This window comes from Podarcis cretensis, assembly GCF_951804945.1.
Source record: "Podarcis cretensis genome assembly, chromosome: 6".
NCBI lineage: Eukaryota > Metazoa > Chordata > Lepidosauria > Squamata > Lacertidae > Podarcis > Podarcis cretensis.
In genome coordinates, this window is record NC_137175.1 from 43,818,469 (window position 1) to 43,841,041 (window position 22,573).

At 45.4% G+C, this 22,573-nt stretch overlaps 1 protein-coding gene across 16 annotated transcripts in view; it reads left to right on the forward strand.

The window, feature by feature from the left end:
• Nucleotides 1–22,573, forward strand: part of PLEKHA6 (pleckstrin homology domain containing A6) — a 197,362-nt gene that overhangs the window by 168,443 nt on the left and 6,346 nt on the right. For all 16 annotated transcript variants that reach the window (XM_079982325.1, XM_079982326.1, XM_079982334.1 and 13 more), the window contains 10 exons: nt 3,522–3,633; nt 4,246–4,385; nt 6,908–7,057; nt 9,865–9,994; nt 11,021–11,130; nt 13,759–13,944; nt 15,119–15,283; nt 16,538–16,671; nt 17,864–18,006; nt 20,358–20,478. In XM_079982325.1, the coding sequence (XP_079838451.1) occupies nt 3,522–3,633; nt 4,246–4,385; nt 6,908–7,057; nt 9,865–9,994; nt 11,021–11,130; nt 13,759–13,944; nt 15,119–15,283; nt 16,538–16,671; nt 17,864–18,006; nt 20,358–20,470 (1,383 nt within the window). In that variant the 3' untranslated portion in view covers nt 20,471–20,478. The remainder of the gene's footprint in view (nt 1–3,521; nt 3,634–4,245; nt 4,386–6,907; nt 7,058–9,864; nt 9,995–11,020; nt 11,131–13,758; nt 13,945–15,118; nt 15,284–16,537; nt 16,672–17,863; nt 18,007–20,357; nt 20,479–22,573) is intronic.

The window sequence follows — 22,573 nt, forward strand, 5'->3', positions numbered from 1 at the left end:
CAGATAGAGTAATGATGTCTAATCCTTGCTTCCCTTCCGATGTAAACGACACTTGACCTTCTCGCTGCCACACTGAATGAAGGCATTGTTTTCCTTCCTTGCTCTGAGGTCCGCTTAGTCTCCAGACTCCACACATTTAAGCACCTACCAGATTTCTGTGAAACTCTGTCTCTGTGTGTGCGCACGTTCAGTGCAAATAGAAAACCTTCTGTTCTTAGTATTTATTTGCAAAGGTGCGGAAGTGGAAACAAACAGTTCTTAACCCCCTGTTGCCATCCCCCAGCACACACTCAAATGGTATGAGGAATGTGGGAGTTGAGTCGACAGGCCTTCTTTTGGTCCTTGTCTAAAAAGCAAAGGGTTCAGTGTTCCTGCTCTGGTAGATGTAGCCAGAGTTCACTTAATTGCAGGAGTGCTTTGGGGAAGAGTATGCTTGCCTTGACCCTAGGAAGCATCACCACAGAATCGTGTGGAAGATGCCACCATCAGAGTGAATTCAAACATTGAGTTGAGCATGTGGTACAGGCTGCACACAGGTATGCTTGTTTGAAACTTATGCATGCATCAAAATTTCCTTCCACGTGCAAAATTAGTAATTCCACTAGAGCAGACAGCTAGGCTGGAAGTCTTCTCCCTGATCTGCAGCTAGCCACATGCGTATCTGAAGTACAACAGGCAGGTAAGGACTGCTCACCATTTCCTTTGGCAAATGACCCACTTTTAAGGATCCCATATTCTCTGAAGTAAGTCCCATTTAGTTTAGTGAGACTTCTAAAAAATGCTTGCGATTGCAAGCTTAAGGGCAAACAAGACAAGATGGTGGAGGAATTCATTACTGGATCTCCTGTGACTGTTCCCCCACCCACCCACACTCCTTCCACCCTCCCCTAAATTATATCCTGCATCCTCCCCCCCCCCCCGAAAAAAGAACTCAAAGCAGGTTTGAACAAATAAGTTACAACTAACCATATTAAAACACTAAAACATAATCATAGCATGAAATCACATCTGTTCTCCACTATGTAACAACCTGATTGGATGCGGAACTTCTTTCACTTCATTTATTCCAGAAGTTTGCATCCCAGAGTGTTATAAAACAGATCACTCTTCATTGAAGAGGGTCTGTTGTGTGCCTAGCAATTTATTGCTGTTTGTGTCCTGCCTGAGAGTAATTAATTCTGGAACAGCTCCAGAGGGAGGGAGAGATGTTGTGATAGAGCAGGGAGTGGCTCTCGCAGTATGCCCTGCTTGCAGTCCTGGAGTCTGCAGCCCTCCACAGCTGGAGAACATCCAGCATCTGTTCCAAAGTGGCATAAATATCCAGGCCAGGATGTTTGTGAGTGGCTCTTTCAAAGGGAAAGCAAGAGCTCTGCTAGCTCCTGATGGAACTAATTGATTGTAATGGTAGAAAGAGCAGGCGATGTCTGTGCTTTAGCTGGAAGGATGATGTGCTCAGCCTGTTCTCATGTTTTAAGTGATAAGCCTGTGCTTGTATGCAGCCTTGTTCACTGAGTAATTACAATGGGTTTTAAACTCTTGCGGTAACCATTTCGTTTCTGGTTTGTCCGCGCACACATTTCCAATCTGATCCGATTCATCATCCTGATTTGAACTGTAATCTCTGTGTTTCAATGGAATAATAAGATCAGAATATTTGTGGCTGAGAGTTGGGTGAGCAGGACATCTCCCAGGTGTGTGCAAAAGCTACATCTGCACAGATTCTCATGAAAAGTGGAACAGGAAAGCAAAAATGCCTGTGTGTATCCTCTGTGTTATGGATTGTGCTGTGCCAGAAAGGGGAAGGACCACAAATGCTGTTTTTAAAACTACTTGCACACTTGTAGCAATTTAGTGCCGTTTGCTCAAACTTTACTACTTGAGTCTGTGGGTTTATGGAAAATTTGTCGTGCTGGGGCAGAAATTGCGATGTGGCAGGAAAACAGATATAGGCAGGTGAATATATGAGACTAGAAACACATGGTGGAGTGGCAAGGTATTATTGTGAGACATGCACTCTCAGCACTGATGCTGGTCGTACATGCAAATGCATAGGTCTCAGCCATTTCCACATCCTGAGCTTGAAAGCAGCAGTTTCCAACAATCAACATTTTGAACCAGTTTTTGCACTCACAAAATCACTAAGACAAGAGTCTTCAGTATGTAACTTCTGTCCCTGGGATGCTAAGCAACATCCCAATTTTTTAAGGGGTGGGAAATAGGGTTTCTGGGCCAGTTGCATTGTTTTCATAAACCTCACAACTGATTTCTAAAGCACTCTGGGCTGATCCCTGCATGCCAGCTGGCTGCTTTCTTTTTCTGCATCTCAGTTGTCCCTGGGCCTGGGGAAATGTAATGTGTGAGCAGGCAGTGAACTGGAGCTACATGGATACACTCTGCTGTGATTGCAGCTGTTCCAAAAAGTGTTGCTTCACTTGTAGAAACCAGAGCAGAATATATGTAATGCATTATTGCTGCTTCACATGTTATAGTTCTCTATGCAGTTCCGCAATCAGGGACAATTAGGGGGCCAGGTCTTGGAGCACTCTTCGAACTCAGATATAAACATTCACAACTGCCTGGATGATTATATCAGTGTTCTGATAGCTTGTTTCTTCACAATGATTTTTCAATTTGCACTCTTGTTTGAAACTGTACAAACTTCTGATTATAGGCTGTTCATCGGCTTCCTTGACAAGAGGAGCAGTTGCCCAGGGTTGCCATAGCAAAGTGTGCCTTTTGCAGAACCTAGGCTAAGCTTGAAGAAAAAGATCTCTTTGGGATTACGGAAGCTTGTAAAAGTGGCAATTTTTGCCAAGAGAAATTGAGTGGGTGCTTAAATCCCTCTTCCTCCAGCTGCTTTTCCCATTGCAGAGTTCTAGCTGTATACTTAGAAGTGCCAAGCAGGGATAGCTAATCTGTGGCCCTCCTCCTGTCGTTGGCAGTGGTGGACCTAAATCTGGGGGGAAATATATACAACAAAAAAGTAATCAACTTGACTCAGATCAATGTGGCTCACAAATTTTAAGCAATGTGGACTAAATTGCTTTTGGGGCCCTTCCAGGATTAGGAGCCCTGAAGCCTAAGTTTCATTTGTTTAATAGTAGATTTGCCCCTGATTGCTGGACTCCAGCACTCATCAGCCCCAGACAGCATAGCCAGTGGTTAGGGATGATGGGAGTTCTAGTCCAACAACATAAGGTTAGCTACCTCTTATATAAAGGGGAACGTATAGTTTTTACCTAAAAGAAATAGAAGCATAGGAAACTGCCTTGTACCAAGACAGATCATGGCTCCAGCTACCTTGGAGTTGCTTGCAGTGACTGGAAGCAGCAATCCAGGTTTTCAGACAGGGGTAGTCCCCAGGCCAACCTGAAGACTGCAAGGATTGAATTTGGGACCTTCTTGCATGCAAAGCAGATGCTCTACCGATAAGCTACGGCCCTCCCCCCTACCCTAAGGATCAAGTTCAGGAAGCAGTGCTAGTTTACTTACTATTATTTTGGGTGCTTTGGCCCTTTCAGAATGAAATGCTCAACCGGCAAATCCAGAAGGAGATCTGGCGGATCCAGGATGTGATGGAGGGGCTGAGGAAGAACAACCCATCTCGGGGCACAGACACAGCAAAGCATAGGGGTAAGTGCAACAATTTGCAGGCTCTTTGGAGTCGCAGGCAGAAGTATTGGCTTCTTATCTCAATATCTGCCACTCCTTCCACAATGCGTACACCCAAAATTTGCTATCTGCCACCTGGAAATGTTTTGCAACCAGGATAGGAGTGTCATTTATCGCATTTATCTATTTGAAGAGTGGCACTGTCATTTAGACCAGGGGTAAGCAGAAGATAGATCAGGAACTAATATTAGATTGCTGTGTAATTGGCCGTGCATCAGCAAGAGTTTCGTAGAATCATAGAGTTGGAAGGGACCCTACAGCTCCCTGTGCCATAAACCACATCAGTCCATTTGCCAACAGCATGACAACCAGGACAGAGGTGCAGGAGGGCAGGACAGTCTCTGCATCAGTCTGGAGTTGGCACAAGCAGAGGACCTATATCAGGACCAATACCATCATAACTTTTTAAAGGGTACTTTCCTTTGTTTTCAGATCTTTCAAGGAAGGTTCAGTTCCTCCCTCCACCCCCCCACACACTTTCCGTTGGCCTCTCTAGGTGGTCCCTTTCCTGCTGATCCATCCATCAGTTGGTTTGCATGAATGGCTTACCTTTTCCGTCTTATTTTTCCGCAGTATCCCTTGGCCCATCAGGAACCTACAGCTCCAACAGCCCTGCCAGCCCTTTGAGCTCAGCCAGCCTCACCAGTCCCCTGAGCCCTTTCTCTCTTGTGTCGGGATCCCAGAGCTCCCCTACTAAGCAAGGCAGCAATGAGGTGAGCAAATTTATCATTGCCCAGGGCAGCCTGAATGAAAATGCAGCAAAATGGGAGAGGGGGAAGTGTGTGGCCAAGATGCTCTCGTAACACTTCTGTTTCCAGGATTATCATTCCACCAGTAGGTGGCAACCCAGGCCTTGCTCTGGCATGGGTGATGGAGGCTGCAATACATTTTTTTCAGAGGAAAGTCGAAGGGGCCCTGGCAATAGACCCAACCACTTAAAGATCGTAATATTGGCTTAAACAACCTGAAACTCTGGGTGCTTCTAGACTAACAGACCCCCTGCTTCCAGTTGCAATAGTAGTTCTAAACCAAGATATGCAATAGGAGGGGAGATAAAGAAAAGGTTGGTAGAGCAGGGTAGCGCTAACCTTACTCATTTGATATTCCTGTAGCTGTGTTGATCCTTCTAGTTTCAAGACTATAAGTATTCAGCAAAGGAATTGGCCACTTGAAGTATAGATTCCAGGTAACTGGCACTCTGATACAGCAGGCCAATCACCTGCAGCACCCATTAAAATTTAACACAATTTGTGCTTGTGCTCACCTTTTTTTAAAAAAATCCTTTAGAATCAAAAGACCCAAAGCTGATCACTATTCTTATTTATTTAACAGGATTTGTATATTGTTTAATCAACAAAAATCTCTAAGCGGTTTACATAACACAATTTAAAATATACATAAGAAAATACTACTAAAACCAAACTGTAAAACTAATTGACGTAAAATAGATCAAAATATAGATAAAATCAGTAGTGTTGAAACAAATGTGCACAATGCAGTGTGCACACGTCGAGACAGACTTGCCTAAACAAAAAAAGGTTTAAGCTGGTGCTGAATACAGTACCACAGGCGTTCTTGCCCACTGCAGAGAGTAGGCACTGCCACTCTAAAGGACCAGTTCTTTGCAAGAGCAAAATACCCGTTACGTGACACTTATAAAAGTGGCCTTTATGCAGATCAAAGCAGTCAGGTGGACACATAGGGGTAAGACAACCCCTCAAGTAGACTGAATTATGTGATAGATGATATAGCCACTTTCACTGCTCTGCTGGCTTTTATTTGGGAAACTGCGGCAATGAGCAATTAGGATAATTATTTGAAGGCTTTTTACTCTGCAACAAGACTCCCTCCCTTCTTCCATTATGTCTGCTCACTTATCGAGTTACTAATCCTGAATCATTGCTGGTATCGTTGCAGAGCATTAGGCAAGGGCCATAGCTCATTGATAGAGAATCTGCTTGGCATTCACAAAGTCCCAGGTTCAAGCCCTGGCATCACCAGGAAGGGCTGGCAAGAACTACTGTCTGAAACCCTCGAAAGCTGCTACCAATATTGAGCTAGAATGACCAGCGGTATGATTCCGTATAGAGCAGCGCTATATTTTCCTGGTGAAATTGCTCCTATTGTGTGTGTTTTTCGGGTGGGGGGAAATAATGTGGGCACAGCCTTTGTGAGCCATTCATCTCAACACCACATCAGCAACTATTTTAAAGAAGATTGATAGCACAGAGAAAAGCTGCTACACAAGCAGCTCTCCATGTAGTGATAGCTGCCTTAAGGTGCAATGTGAACTGGTCTTCACGTGATGCACATAAAAATGGCAAGGTGCTCAGATATGACAGCAGCTGACATGCACCTTAGGCTAGGATACGTCAAGCACCCTAAAACTTTGGAATGATTCAGTTTCAGTAGTTATGAGTTGGTGGGAGATTAGCAACTTCTTTTACTGCTACAACCTCTGCCCATCCTAAATAGAAGCCTGATCCAATAGATTGGGCCAAAAGGCATTGGACAATTATATATGGTACTTCCTATGCTTCTTCCATGCCTATAAAAGGCATTGCAGATACTGGCATATCGTATTCCAACTTGTACAAATGACCAAATACAATGAGGGAAATAGCCAATGGATGGGCATCTTTATTTTTTGGTCACTCTGGCTCCATCTGTCATCGAACCTAAATTTCTGCCCCAAATCAACCATCAACCCCAGACCCACTCATGTTCCACCCCCATGCATGTTTTGGGGGGTATCATTTTCTGTGTTCCCGAAACCTTGGGATTTCAGCACGTATGCAATCACCATTGGGTCATTCAAACCTACAGCAGTTGTGTCTATAGATATAACTTCACATTGTGGGGCAAGCAGCAGACTGCAAGGATCATAAAATATCTGCATTTTGGACAATGTGCCTTGAAAGAGATGCATTCTTATTTTTTGAAATGGCAGATATTTTGGAAGCAGCTGAAAATCCCCTCGCAGTTTGCACCTTTGGTCCAGTAACACCAGGCTCATTCCAGGCTTGCGTGGCTCAATGTTGGGTTGCCCAGCATGAAGAGAGAGGCCGGCCATTTGGCGTCGGGGCTCCTGGGTGCTTGGTTGCAGCTGTGCCCTGTCCTGGGTGTAACACCTGTCTCTGTTGGAGTCTTTGTCTCACTAATTCTCTTTTCCTTCCCCTTCTCACAGTTTCTCTGCTCTTACTCCTAACACTTCTCGGCTTCCTCTCCACTTCAGGAGCCCGGTCCACCTCGACCTCCCCTCCCCAAATCATATGTGCCCTTGGAATCTCCTCCGACTGTCCCTCCGCTCCCTACCGAAAGCCGCCTCTGGCCGTATCCTAACTCCCCTTCTTGGCAGCAAAGCAGCGAGGCGAAGAGGGGACAGGTATCAAAATGGAGTTTGAGAGCTGGAGGCATGCTCTATCCTTTGCCACACTCACCTTGTTTCCTGCTTGGCAGGGGGTTGGACTCGATGGCCCTTGTGGTCTCTTCCAACTCTATGATTCTATGATTCTATGGAACTGGGGAGGGATGTGGAGCCAGGTGCGGGAGCAGCTTGTGGGGAGGAGCCATGCTGTGTCATTGTCGTGTCCTGCAACAGTGCAGGGCTAGGGTTAGGCAGTGCAGTGCAGTGCAGGTGAACCCACACTGCCCAACCCTTTCACCATCCTGGTACATGGTAATGGGATTGGTGCCCAGAGACCAGGACCACAGCACTAGCACCTCTCCCCACCAGCTGCTCCTAGCCGGATGGTTAACCAGCCATCTTTCTCAAGCAACCTATGCTCCCTGAAGCCCATTACATGATATTTTTCCTACGTGTAGATTTTGCCTAGGTATGAAAAATGTCATCTGCCAAACAGCCTTTGGAGCAAGTTGCCTTTTTGAGAATGTCCGAAGCTACATCCTCTCAATGGCAGGTTGTGATATACCCTAATCATGGATGAGAACAGAAGGCAAGAGTGGGACACAGATTTCAAATCAGAGACTTAGGCTGGAGACACACAATATTTTTTCTTTTCTTCAGAGAGCTGAAGCCGTCCTGAAAGAGAAATTGCTGCTTGGTGTGCCTCCTTAACTGGTGTTTGCTTTTGGTGAAGTGGTTTTGTGGGTTTTTGAAACAACTCAAAAACCTGTGAAACCTTTTTGACCAATGGCAATAATGAGACAAAAGAACTATTAAATGTACATGCAAAGCAATGCCTTTGTCAGACTCCATTCATCTCTCTCAGAAATGACTGTCTGCCTCCAGCCTTAGATTGCAATTCTGTGGCCGCAATTGATTGTGGCCTATATTTATACTGATAGCCAAGTATCCTGTGGCTTGTGGGCCTCTTTGCCCAGTGGGAAAGTGATATACAAAACACATCAGTCCACAAGAATATCATGAACAATGACACGTTCCTCAGAGAGTAACTCTCCACTTAGTTTGTAAGATAACCTTGGATTAATATCTGCAAAGGTTTCACATCTCCACCAAGCAGAATCTGATCCATGTTAAACCCCATGAAGGTAGTGGAAATGTTTTAAAGCTGCTGAGCTGGTTTTTCATCTCCCATGTTGAGAGGGGATATCATGCCATTGGGATCTCATAAGAGCTGGCTGGGGGGAAGCAACCATTATAGGTCAGTTGCAAAGTAGGTGGGGGAAGAAAACCTCCAAGCCTTCTGCTGCTCTCGCTTCAAAGCTGCCTTTGCTTTTCCCCAAGTGGAATTTCACAGGTTTTGCACATCCCAAAAGTCAGATAGTGGCAGCAACGTTTAGGGCAAGGCCATATAAAGAATTAAGGAATTAAAGTGAGGAATTAAGGTGGTTGTTTTATTTTCTAAAAGGCTGGTGCTTTTTTTTTTCTCAAACCCAAAGCATTTCCCCCCCAATCATAGTAACAAAAGTAACCTCAAAAGTTAAGTTTTAAAACATGCCTTACTGGTGGCTATGGATAAAGTTGCCATTATAGGATTAAGTCATTCCTATGAACTTATCAAGAATTGGATGCTATTGTGATAAAAGAGAGAAATGAGTCAAATGTTCACTCTGGACCAGATTGAAATAGAACCCTCAAACATTTTACTGCCTAGAAGTTCAGCACAAGATGCACAGAGACTCATACCTTTTATTCTGGGTGTTTATGTTGTAGCAGAGGCCCACATACAGAGTTCATTATGATGTACATAAAATGCCCAGGCTGACAGAAAGGCTGTTTGGTGCAAGGGACCAATATAATGGTTGCAACTGCTCTGGCTCATTCTGCCATTCCTCGCTGTGGTTTTACTTCTATTGTCCTTTCCCTTCCCTGCATTCATCCCCTGTGATAGTCATCTGTGTTAATAGCAGAGACTGCCCACAGAGATGCTCTTGAGATGAAGCAGAAGGAGAGGGACTTGGGGAGGTTTTGTTGCCAATGTTAAAATGCCCATCTTTCCCAGAGGAAGGGGTGGGGGTGGGGAAACACCTCTTCAAGCTGTTGCATATTTTCTGATCAAGGGGGCAATGATTTTCCAAAGCTCTGTTGCTCTTGTATGGTTTTGAGTCTCCAGTTCAGTGGAGTGGTGACGACAGCTTATGTAATTGGCTTCATTCACCAGTACTTATATCCGAAATGTCTGCATCCTGCTAGCAACAGGAGTAGATGGGATGGAGACAAACCTTGTACCTAAGCTGTTGGTACCATTTCTACTTGGACTGTTGGCTCATACAGGCTTGCCTTTCAATTGAACAAAACAGCAACGACAGTGGAAATCTTATCCACAGATAAGAAACACTCTGGAAGGCTGGGACTGTGTTAAGCACCACTATTTTGAGATAGAAGCACAAAAAATCCACTGATCTTTGCTCCCAAATGCCTGTGCTTTGGATACAGTGTGCTCTGAACCACCACACCTTTGATTTGCTTTTGGTTCTTCAAATTTGAGTTGAGCAAGAATTTGCCCCATTTTCTCCAGCTGATTGGTTCTTGGGCATTGGACACTCCTCGGGGTCATTTTTGGATGATGGGCAGGGGGCAAAGGTGCTTCTTCTGATTACTGCTTCCTTTCACTGTTTCTGTGTGGGCATTTCTGTTCATTTTTGGCATGTGTGTTTGTCTGTGTCTGAAATCCTGTGTAGTTAAGGAAAGTGGCAGCTGTTTGGAGACAGGACCTCTCTTCAGCTTCCCTTGCAGTTCCTCACAGGGAATTGTATTTGCCCCCACAGTCCAAGTCCAGCTTTGAGCAGATCAAGAAGGACCATCACCGGACGTCAGCCTCAAATTCTGCTGTGGAGGCTGGTCTCTTGCAGACAAGGCAAGACCCGGATGCTGATAAGCAAGTTGCTCTCAACAAAGGTACTGGTAAACAATGTGCATCCTAGGAGGGGATCTGATTTGGCTTACTGTTTAGGACTCCCCCAAACAACCTGTCTATTTAGTAGTCCTCCTGACTTGCAGATGGATTGTATGGATAGATCTGCTCCATATTGTTGCCCTTATGGCCTGCTTGTGGACTTCCTTGTGGGCATCTGGTTGTCAACTGTGGGAAGCAGAATGCCAGAGTGGGTGGACTTTTGGTCTGATCCAGCAAGACTCCTCTTTTGTCTTTAATGGGACTCAAGGAGGAAGTATATTCAAAGAATAAAGCTTCCATTTCCATTATGGTCCATTAAGATGGGCTTAGGAATGATGGCAATTTAGTGTTAATAGATGCAAAAGCAGCTTCACTACAGCAGTACATTTCTAGTGCAGGCTGCTGTTGAAATCTGGAAGGACACAGATGTCTAGTCAACACCATTAGCACTCTTCTGCTCTTTCCCACGGAGATGACCAGATGCAGTGTGGGACAAGGCTCCTGCATCTTCGGTTGTTTGGAAGAAGGAATTTCGACAGGTGCAGCTTGGCTCACCCCACTGGTCCTATGATATGACAAGCTGCACCTGTCCAAACTTCCATATCTACAAAACTATTAAAGATGTAATGGGCCTATGGGCTTGCTTGATCTCTAGATACAAGTCTCTTACACTTCTGTTTAATTTGAATAAAACTAGTTGTTGTGTACAGTGTTCTGATTGTAAACTGCCTTGTGTGTAGCTGTATGCAACTGAAAAGTGGCATAAAAAATACTTAGAAGCAGCATTTTCAGTGACAGTTGTGGTTGTCAAATCCTGCTGTTCCAGCCACTTGGTATCTGAAAATAATGTAGGTTTTTTAATCTTTGGGTGGGTGTGGGAAGCCATCTCTCCTTGCAATCAAAGGGCTATGGTGTCCCAAATAAAGAAAACATGGTTATGTTTGTCCATACCTATTGCCATTGCCGGAAACTTGACTTTTCGCTTCTTGCTGATGAAACACCTTTCTCCCTCCTCTGCATTCTCCCAGTTGGCATTGTTCCCCCAAGGACCAAATCACCCATGGATGACGACACCATCCCCATGTCAGGTGTGGTGCGGAGGGGTGCCAGCAACTTAGCCAATGGGCTGAATGCCCGGGTAAGATCAAATTCTGTCATCTTTTCCTAATTATAATTACCATCAGAGGGATTGAGGTGATACAGAGAGGGTTATGCAGCTTGCTAAGATGGGAAAGGAGCAGGAGGGTGGGAGGGGAATTTAAGAAGATCTCAGGTTATAGTCTCCTTCCTTTTTTGTTTCATTTTACTAGTTAGAACACCTTGGGGCTGCTTCGAAGGGGCATGGCAATTTTGAGAGAGGGTGTTTAGCCTTTCTCTCCACACACCCCATGCCTTTTCCTTGATGTAAATCTCGAACACTCACACACGCATAGACACACCCTGGGGGAAGAGACACGTACTAGACAAGTCCTGGTGCTGTTCCTGTTAGTAGCTGGAGAGGAGATCCTAATCACAGTTCTTTCACCTCTGCTCATGTTTTGGAAAAGTTGAAAAAGTTTGGGAATGGCAGCAAAAAGCTCATAAAAAGATTGGTGTTATCTATTCACTTGTGAATCGCCTTCCACATATATGTCCCAAGACAATTTACTGACATATCCTTAAAAGCAGCTAGAATAATTTTAAAAAGCAGCACAAGAACAACCAAGTATATGTTTTTTAAAAACCAACACAAAATGGACCCCAGAGGCTGGAAAAGATCTACCTGCCCCACCTCTGCACTATGAGCAAAGCTATAAAGGTAAGCTAGATGTCATTGTGTCTGTTCCTCTGTATGATCACACAGGTCTTCTGATTGTGAGGAGGAGACTTTGCAAGCACAGCTGGCGTCTACCTCAGAAGCTTGCCTAATGCAAAGAGGGCAGAAGCAGAGCCAGTGGGCATGCGGCATTGGGCACCGAGCCCACAAAGCAAGGCACCCCTCCTCTGCATAGATGGCAAGAGAACTTTAATATTCAGAGGGAAGGAATACCAGTCAAGGATATACAGTGGAACCTTGGTTGTTGAACGTAATCAGTTCCGGAAGACCGTTAGACTTCCAAAACATTCGACAACTGAGGCACAATTGCTGATTAGCAAAATCCATTGAAAAAATGGAGAAACATGCCTCAGAAGCCATTCGACTTCTGAGGCATGTTTGAAAATGGAAGCATTGCTTCCAGGTTGTTGGCATTCAAAAGCTGAAACGTTTGACTTCCGAAGCATTTGACAATCAAAGCTCTACTGTATTGCTTTTTAAGCATTGAAAGGAGTTTGTATACACAATTCCTACCATCTTTACGACAACCCTATGAGGTAGGTCAGTGTTGCTATGATCCCCCTTATTGCAAATAAGGGCTAGAGGGCAGAGAGAATATGGCTTACTTAGAGCTAAGTCAATTGATGGCTTTAGAGTTAAGGTTTGAACAGGAATCTTCCTATCGCAGGCTCTTAGGGAGAAGCAAGACATGGCTGCTGCTCAAAAGGTGGTGCACTCCATTGGCTGCTGCTTGAAAGAATGCAGTGACATCACATCTCTCCTCCTCTCCTTTTTACGAGGCCTTAATAGGTAGAGAAGAGGTGGGGAGACAAGTCTGCTGTTTTTGTTTCTTACTACTGGATATCTGGTTAGAAACATTGGAAGCTGCCTTATACTGATTTGCACCATCTAGCTGAGTACTGTCTACACTGGCTTGAGGATTTGAGGTGGGGTTCTCTCCCAGTAGTACCTGAGGGTGCTGGGAATTGAACCTGGGACCTTCTTCATGCAAAGCAGATTCTGCACCACTGAGCCACAGCCCTTCTGCCCTTGAATTACACCAACTCTCCTCTTTTATTCCAAAGATAGTGTTGCCAGGAAAGAGCACTGGGGCTTAACTAGATTAGCATTTAACTTTCTCTTGCAGTGCTCTGGAAACTCTCCCCTAGGGTGCTGAAGTTGGTCAGCATCTGTCTTTTTTCCTTTCTTTTCACTCAGTAACTGCCGTTCTGTTCCCAAAAAATGCACAAGCAGCAGTAAACTCGCAGCTGCAGAGCGCAGCCAATGGATTGTTAAATTGCTTCCTCTTTTCTCCTCCCAAATCTGTCACCCCTTTCAGAATCACCATCTCTCAGACTCACTTTGCTCGTCCTGTCTCCCCCAAACTGTTTTGCCTAGTGGCTGTCCATCCCTTGGCTCTCCATCTTGAAGGGCCATAATAGCTCAGTGGTACAGCATTGCTGATTCAATCCCCAGCATCTCCAGGTAGGATGGAGAGAGATCCCTGTATGAAATCCTGGAGAGTCACTGCCAATTAATGTATAGATAATATTCAGCTAGGGTTGCATATGCACCATACATTTAAAACACATTGCTTCCTCCAAACAACTCTGGGTGTTCTAGACCCCTCAGAGCACCACTATTCCCAGCACCCATAACATACTACAGTTCCCAGAATCCTTTGTGGGAAGTCATGTTCTGCAAGCTTATGGTGTGTATGCAGCCATGGACCAATGGCCTGACTCTGCATAAGGCAGCTTTCTATGTTTGCGTATTTCTCTCCTGATATCTCACGTGAGCCCCTTCTTCTCCTCACAACAGAAACCAAAAAGGTTATGTATAGCTCTATCAATAGTCACATTGGGAAATTCAGGGGAGCTTTTTGAGCAGCGCATTTTCCTACTTAAGATAAACCAGCTTCTTTCCATCGCTATATATAACCACGAGGCTCGTGTATGTGTGTCTCCCCAGGACAGGCCAAAGAGTGCAGTATTTTCGAATGAAATGAAGGCAAAGATGAGTGTAGAGGAGCAGATTGATCGCATGAAGCGCCACCAAAGTGGTTCTATGAAGGAGAAGAGGCGGAGCTTGCAGCTTCCAGCCAATCAGCAACAGGCAGACAGCCTTCTCTCTAAAGCACCTGCCTCTTACAAAGTGGTAATGTATCCCTGTTGTTGTTTATTAGTTACATTTTTGCACAAAGGTGTCTCAAAGTGACTTGCACAATAAAAGTACTGTATAAATTACAAAGACATTAAAACCAGATATGCAGCAATAAACAAAATACTCATCTGAAAATGTATTTCAGAGAACAAATCCTAACCCCCCCCCACTTACACCCCCCCCAAAGCCCACTGACATAACGAACTACTCTCCCAAGACCCGGGTAAATGAAAATGTTTTGGCTTGGCACCTAAAATTGCACAACAATGGTAGAGATGATTCAGCCATGTGAGTCTGCCCACCTGGTATAAGGCAGCCCACAACACAAAGTTGCCACCTTTGAGAGCAAGACCACAGAGCTGCCCTTTGCATGGTGAGTTCCCACCAGTGGAAATAATGACACGTGACACAATTATTAAGGTTAATGGGCTAAATAAGGCCACAACTTTATTGGTTACATGTGATGAGCGGTATTGGCTTAGGCATTGGTCCTAACAGACTATATCCAACTTCAGCCCGTCCACTTGAAGTCCGGGAAGGGTTAACCACCAGTAGGGGGAGTTCTGCTGATGCACATCAACTAGGAACTCCCCTAGGGTTACCGCTCGGGAGTGTGCCTTAGGCCCTCACCTCCCCAGGCTTTGGACAGGGCCACACACCCCGGAATCCTTTATCGGACTACCCTTCAATATGTGGGGCAGGTGATGGCGCTACCTCTCCTCTTCCATCTACAGAACAATACCAATGCCTAACCGCCAATACCCAGAAAATTGCGGCGATTTGCTATGAGGTAGGTGAAAAACCAAGTGGCTGGTGCCAATTTGCCAAGTGGAAAAAATTCCTACCGGGCCCCTCAACAGTGAAGGTCCATAGCAAGGTCAAAGAACGTAAACCTTATAGGGTGGGAGGGCCCACAACCCCACCTCCTCCGTAGGGCGGAAATGGCTTTCCCAGCATGGAGGCTTCTTACCGACCTTTTGGGTGACAATTCCCATTGGACCCAGGCAGCATGACCAAAGGCCTTAGAGTGTGGCAGGTGAGAAAACGGTGGAGGCAACGTGCAAGGAATGAAATATAAAATAACAGCAAGTGCTTATGGAGAGTGATCTACATTTCTATCACATCCCGACTCTAATGTGTGTGCTGGTGGGGGCATGATATGTTCTAGGTGCGCAGACATCGCAGCATCCATGAGGTGGACATATCTGATCTGGAAGCAGCGTTACGCTCTGAGGACTCTGGAAGGATGTATGAGACTCCTCGGGAGGAGATTGCACGTCTGCGCAAAATGGAGCTGGAGCCAGAGCATTATAATGTGGACATCAGCAAGGAGGTGAAGTCCATGCTTCCTCTGTGCCTTGGCCTACAAATCATCACTATCGTAAATTTATTATTTATACCCTGTCCATTTGGCTGGGTTTCCCCAGCCACCACCAAAAATAGGATCCTCCTCCTTCACATGAATTTACAGTGTGGTTTAGGTGCCTGGTTTGAAATTCACAGACGTACATGTAAAGATGGAGCAAGATCTCAGGGCATGGTCCGAGGGCAGTGGAGTCTTTTCCCTTAGGACGAATGGGGCATTGCTCCATCCATCTTAGTCTGACCTCAGCCAGCCTCCACCTGTCTTCCTGCTTACAACCAGTCCAGGCAGCGGGTGCTGCCTTGTCAGCTTCCTCCTCCTTAGTCTCAGTATTTCACTTACAGAACTCAGCAGGCAGAAGGATGGGGACAAAAGCAGAATTAAGTTGGCTCTGCCTGTCATTGGCTCCGACTCCACCTGCTGTTGGCCTCTCTGCCTTCTCTCCTACCAGCTGTCACTGTGGCACACGATGCAGCCACCTTGCTGAAGCTAGGTAGATTTGGGTCTGACTGGTGCCTGGGTGTGAGACTACCTTGGGTTCCATAATGGGGGAAAGGCAGAATATTAGTGTACTAAATAAGGAAGATAAAAAAGATGGTCCCCACTTTGTATGGGGTGTGCGCCCTGGCTAAATGATTACGCTGTATGTTTGCAGGGGTGGAGGGGATGAAGAATGCTGTCTTCATTGAGAGCCAGTGTGGTGTAGTGGTTAAGAGCGGTAGACTCGTAATCTGGGGAACCGGGTTTGCATCTCCACTCCTCCACATGCAACTGCTGGGTGACTTGGGCTAGTCACACTTCTCTGAAGTCTCTCAGCCTCACTCACCTCACAGAGTGTTTGTTGTGGGGGAGGAAGGGAAAGGAGAATGTTAGCCACTTTGAGACTCCTTCGGGTAGTGATAAAGCGGGATATCAAATCCAAACTACTACTACTACTACTACTACTACTCTTCTTCTTCTTCTTCTTCTTCTTCTTCTTCTTCTTCTTCTTCTTCTTCCTCTTCATGTCAAGATGCCAGGACAGACAAGGGGACAATCTGGAGAGAATTATGTAGCCCAATTCAGAGTTAGGGTGCTTTGTGTGAGATCTGATCTAGAACTTATATTAGAAATAGATGTGGGTAGTATCATGGCCAAGGGTTGGATGCTCGAGAAAGGTTATTATGTCAGTTAATCTTCATTGCCACTTTTTCAGCTCACAGTCTGTCTTGTTCTGCTCTTCAGCTTTCCACCCCAGACAAAGTCCTCATCCCAGAAAGGTACATTGAGCTGGAACCTGATACTCCACTGAGCCCAGAGGAGATGAAGGAGAAGCAAAAGAAAGTGGAGAGGATAAAGACGCTGATTGCCAAATCCAGGTGCATTGCAGACCAGAAACTTCTTTCGCCCACATCACATGTATTTGCTTTCTCATTATGCCATCCAATCACTGATCATCAATCCATGCCTGCTTATCCATGGACATTTACTGAGGAATAGCCATGCTCTGTTCACTCACTTTTAACAGGGCATCTGCATGACATTGTAAACAAAACATCCGGCTCCCATGCTTTCCCTACTTAGCTTCTGTTTCTCCCCCACCCACAAGCCCAGATTTTTAGAATACAATAGAAAAGCTGTGCAGCTTAACCAGTTGTAGATAACCTACGACAAGGGATGTAAGAAGCTGGCAATTTCCATAAATCACCTAGCTATTTACATAAGATACATTCATGTCATTGTAAAGGAAATGTCAAAACAATGTAAAACAAAATAATAAAATATGTATCATTTGTGGAACTATGTGAACAAATACTGATTGAATTTGCTTGACTGATTTTCATTCCTGAGCACAGATGAGCACTCGCCTGCTGCAATTTTTGTTTCCTTTTCCATATTTGTCAGAATTCCTCCCTATCACTCAGCTGTTGGTTTTTGAGGATACTCCATTCCATTTCCACCTATTTTCCATTTCTCCCCTCTCAATTAACCGGTCACTATTCTGTGGCTATTGAACATGCTTCATTCTCATGGGGCTGTTTTTGCAGTGGCCCCTCCCCAGGGAATAGTGATGTTTGTATGTGTGTACGCAGGTGGCGCTGTGGGTTAAAGCCTCAGCGCCTAGGGCTTGCCGATCGAAAGGTCGGCGGTTCGAATCCCTGCGGCGGGGTGCGCTCCCGCTGCTTGGTCCCAGCGCCTGCCAACCTAGCAGTTCGAAAGCACCTCCGGGTGCAAGTAGATAAATAGGGACCGCTTACCAGCGGGAAGGTAAACGGCGTTTCCGTGTGCGGCTCTGGCTCGCCAGAGCAGCGATGTCACGCTGGCCACGTGACCCGGAAGTGTCTCCGGACAGCGCTGGCCCCTGGCCTCTTAAGTGAGATGGGCGCACAACCCCAGAGTCTGTCAAGACTGGCCCGTACGGGCAGGGGTACCTTTACCTTTACCTTTACCATCTATCAATGCTTCTCCTATCCCACTGATCTGCCTCTTCGAGTGCTAACTCCCTTGTAGCCAAAACATGTCTTGGGGCAGCCAGCTGCAGGTAATAACCACAAGTTCCCTCTCTTGCAGCATGCAGAATGTGGTCCCCCTCAATGAGGGAGAAGTGGACGTGACCCAGGACCCAGAAACCCAGTTGCAGGAACAGGAGAAGCGAATAGAGATCTCCTGCGCCTTGGCTGCAGAAGCCTCCCGACGGGGCCGCATGCTCTCAGGTAAGGTACCAGTGCAAGGAAGATTAGGCAGTGGAGCAATGCAGCCGCAAAGAAACAAAAGGCTTTTCCTCCCTCTGCAAGTTCTGCATTTAAGTGTGGGATATATAAGTCATGGTAGAAATGAATTACAGATGACTACGTAATTCCCTTGTGCAGGCAAGGCTTTCAAAATAAGATGGATTTGACAGCTGGCATGCTAGCCGGTGTAAATTAGAACCACTGCTTTAAATTAGTTATAGTGATTTATAAAGGCCAGAGAATTGTCTTGCAACGCCAGACGTGCTGCTGCAGTGCTTTGCTTTTATACTAGTGGCGATGTGTCAAAAGGGGCATATTTGCATCATTGCTGCCAAGTGCCACATAATGTCAAACATATATTAATTGGTCTTGGCTGTCAAGTTGCTTGTGCAGTGACATGCATTACATTGAACTTTGCTGTCCTCTTTTTTTACTCCTTTAATTTGCAGCCCTTAAGGAGCAATGCCTGGCAATTGGCATAAACTTACGGGTCCTGATGTGTGGGAAACATCACTTCTAGCAAATTAAATATATACCATGCATATATATATATATATATATATTATGTAAAAGCTGGCCCATTCTTTTAGCTGGTCTTAAATAACCAGTTGCATCTCATTTTTTCAAAAACCTCAGGTAACTAGCTAATGCAATGCAGGGCCCTCCAACAAAGGCAGCTCAATTTCCATGGCCCAAAGTACTGAGAGGTCGCCATCCATTTAGAGAGACTCGGGAATAATTCAGCATATCTTGAGCGGAGGAAGCCTTAGCTTAAAGCTTAGGCAAGAAGACCACATACCTGCCCAGTGAGCCAAGTGCAAAGAGGTCCAGTTCTCCTCCTAAACCTAGGCCTTGAGTAAGATGAAGTAGTTAGCCCTTTCTGCTATTACCAGCTGCTGCTGCTGTTGATGCTGATGGACACAGCTTCCAATTTTCCCTATAATGATGGCATTAGATCAGATTGTGCTTGGCTGCAGGGGCAACCAGACTGCTAACAAAAGGAGAAGATAAGGTTCTCCTTGGCCTGCACATTTTCTTCCTCTGCTGCTGCAGTGGCTGCCTAAGCAAGAAAAAAGACCTGGGGGCTTTTTCCCACACAAGAGGATGCATGGAATGTTTCCCCTGGAGATGTAGTGTTACTGTTCATTGCAAGGACAGCCAACATGGTGTCTTCTAGATTTTGGATTATGAGTCCCATTACTCCTGGCCATTGGCTATGCTGGCTGGTGCTGATGGAAGCTGGAGCCCAACAACATCTGGAGAGCAATGTGTTTGCTGTCCTAGGCTAGTGCATGCAAGGCAGGGGGTAGTTCCCACTGATTTCCATTAGGGGAATACCAGAGGAGTCCAAGATACCATGTGTAACGCTGCTTCCCTTTCTGAGTGTTTTCGATTTCTATCAGTTCAACCCTGGGAAAAGAGTAAGAGACCGGGGTCATGCCAAATGGCGGGAGATTCACGACAAACAAAACACAGTGTTTCTTCACACAGTGCAGCACCAACCTATGAGACCTCACTGTTCAAATGCAGGAACGCCATTTTGCAGCTGGCAATGGGGTTCATGGCCTGATGAAAATGGCTTGGGGACATGCTAGCTGTGTGTTTATCATTGCATTTGATGGATTTCCCACCACCTGCACTCTACTACCCAGCTACCTCTGGCTGCTGAAGAAGCTGCTGTGTAATGCTGACTTATTTGCTTTGTGGCCAGGCTTGTGCAGGAGGCTGGAGGGAGATTATTATTATGCAAGCCACGTCTGGTCTAAAGAATCTATCATGAATAGCTAGACCTTCCGGGGCTGCTATGAAGGCATTCCGTTCACATGAATATTAATGCTTAGCACTATTTTCTGATGAGACACCAAGCAAAAAAATTATAATTCAGCCTTCCTTTAATCACATGGCAGGGTAGGGTGCCCATCTTCCTACAAGGTGGTGTGTCTACCTCCCTGCAGGATGAATGGTGTGCTGCTGCCATCATTGCCTTATTGTGCGGTTTTCTCTGTGCAGTGCTAGTGGAAATCACACACGCATAACACGAGGAGGGAGCTGTTTTGTGCCACTCTGTGATTTCTGATCATGATTCCTATTCCCTTTCCTCTAACCCCTGTTTGCTGTATGGCAGCTTTCACCAACCTGGTGCCCTCCAGATGTAGTTGGACTGCAACCCCCACCAGCCACAGCCAGCACTAGCTGGGGCTGATGGGAGATGTAGTTTTGCAACTTCTGAAAGGCACCAGGTTGTCAAAGGCTGCTCTATGAAATGTGTTTCCTTGCCTTTGCTTCCCATTTCTGTATGCTCTTCAGACCCTGTCTCCATTTCTTGTTTCCAGCTCAGTGTGCCACCCCGAGCCCTCCCACCTCCCCAGCCTCCCCGACTCCACCGACCAAGTCCCTCTCGTCTGATTCATCCCAGGGCGGCGACAGCCATTTTATGCGTGTCTGAGCCATAAAGTAAGCACTTCTTTTTTTTTACTTTTACTTTTGCTTTTCTTTCTTTTTCTTTTTTTTACTCTATTCATTTCATATCTCTATATGCCTTGGTCTCTTGGAGAAAAGAAGTGGTAAGCTTCTTTTCCAAGAGTTTCATCTTCTCTCCTCACCAATCCATCCATTCACTGAGATCCACTAAGGTAACCCTTTCTTCTGTGCTGTGTAAGCTCAGTCTCCTTCCGCAGAGTTAAGGGCAAGATGCTTCTGTGGTGAATCAAGGCGCCATGCTTTGTTCTGGAATCCCTGGGGCAAAGTGACCTTATTTCAATGAGCAAAGAATCCCCGTGCCAATTAAACCAGGAGAATATTCTTGAATGAGCGTATTGTTGTAGCTCAGAATATGGACCCAGGAGACCCTGCTTTGTCATGTCATGAACACAGTAGATAGCCTGGGCCCAAACATGCCACTGGGTGTATTTTCTCCTGATTTTTTGAAATCAGAAAACATACTTAAGTTAAGAACATAAGCAGAACCTGCTGGGTAAGAGCAATGGCCCATCTAGTCCAACATTCCATTCTCACAGTGGCTGACCTGTGGGAAGCCTGCAAGCTGGGCATGGACACATCAGCGCTCTGCTCACTTGCAGTTCCCAGCAACTGGTATTCTTAGGAGGCCATAAGCTTAATCAGGGAAATCAAAAGCAGTAGCAGCAGAGCCACCATCCCAACGCCAGTGTCACTACAGCTTACTAGGATGGTGTTTCTGTGGGGCAGGGCAGCAGCAAGGTCAGGGCTGCTAGTTTCCTGGCAGGTAGGTTGCTGTTGGTTTCTGGGAGAGGAAGGACAATGCAGTGGGGAGGTTAGCAGGATGCAAATGCACCATCAGGAGCACTCGGTTGATTCTGCCAGTGCTTTTGCACCACACTGATCACCCCACCACTTCACCCCTCTCCCTCCCAGAAAGCAACAGCAACCAACCTGCTGGGAAGCTAGCATAACAGTTTTCCCACCCACCCACCCAATGTGCCACTTCATAACTAAGGGAATGGTTGATGTTAAGCTGAACTGCTATGTGCCACCATTAGGGACTCCATATGTGCCACCATTAGGGACTCCTTTCACAAACCAACTGGTACAGAACATCCAAAATTTGGACAAAGCTATGGAAATATTATTTTTTGTTGGGTTTAGTCTTCCATCAGCTCCAGCCAGCATGGTCAAAGGTTGGAGATGAAAGGAGTTGTTGTCCATCAGAATCTGGAGGGCCACAGGTTCTGTGGCTATAACACATTAGGTTGCTTCTGTGAACTGAACTAAAAGATGGAGATGGGCATCTATGATAAGCCACAACTCCATCTTTTAGGCTGGACAATGGCCTGGGCATTGGCCCCATTTGATAAAGTAGGACTTTCTTCCCACTACACACATATAAGATTGGGCTGTTAGTCTAGTCATCATCTGTGGTTGACAGACCAAAAAGACAGACCAAAAATTCTTACAGTGGTATTCATCAACCTGATGCTCTCCAGATTGGCTGTGCTGGAATGAAACTTTATGGCTTTAGCAGAAATGCTATAAGGAGTTAAGTATAAATAAGTATTTTAGTATTAATGGAAAATAAGGTTAAAAATATGTTAAGACATTCATAATGATAAAGATAGAGAAAGATGGAAAGGATTTGCTGAAACAAGTAACAGAAGTGGTAACAAGTAACAAAAAGGGAGGTGAGAGGAAGTCGATGAAATAAGGGAATGAAAGATAGACTAATGAAATGGTATGCTATATGTTTTTTAAATTGTTGTTGTTTTGTTTAATTTAGTGTTAAGGTTGTGTTTTGTATTGTTTATTGTATTGTTTCTTCTTTTGTTCTTTTTTTTTGTCTGCCGTAAGTTTGAAAAGTAATAAAGATTATTTTAAAAAAAACAAAAAACAGATTGGCTGTGCTGACTGAGGCTGATGGGAGCTGTAGTCCAAAACATCTTGAGGACACCAGGTTGGGAAAGGTTACTTTAGACTGTCCTGCTGAACTGTGGGCTAGAACTCTGACTGACGTGTGTTTGACACAACCTTTCTTGGTGAATACCTTTAAGGCTTTGAGAGAGCTCCCAGAGCAGAA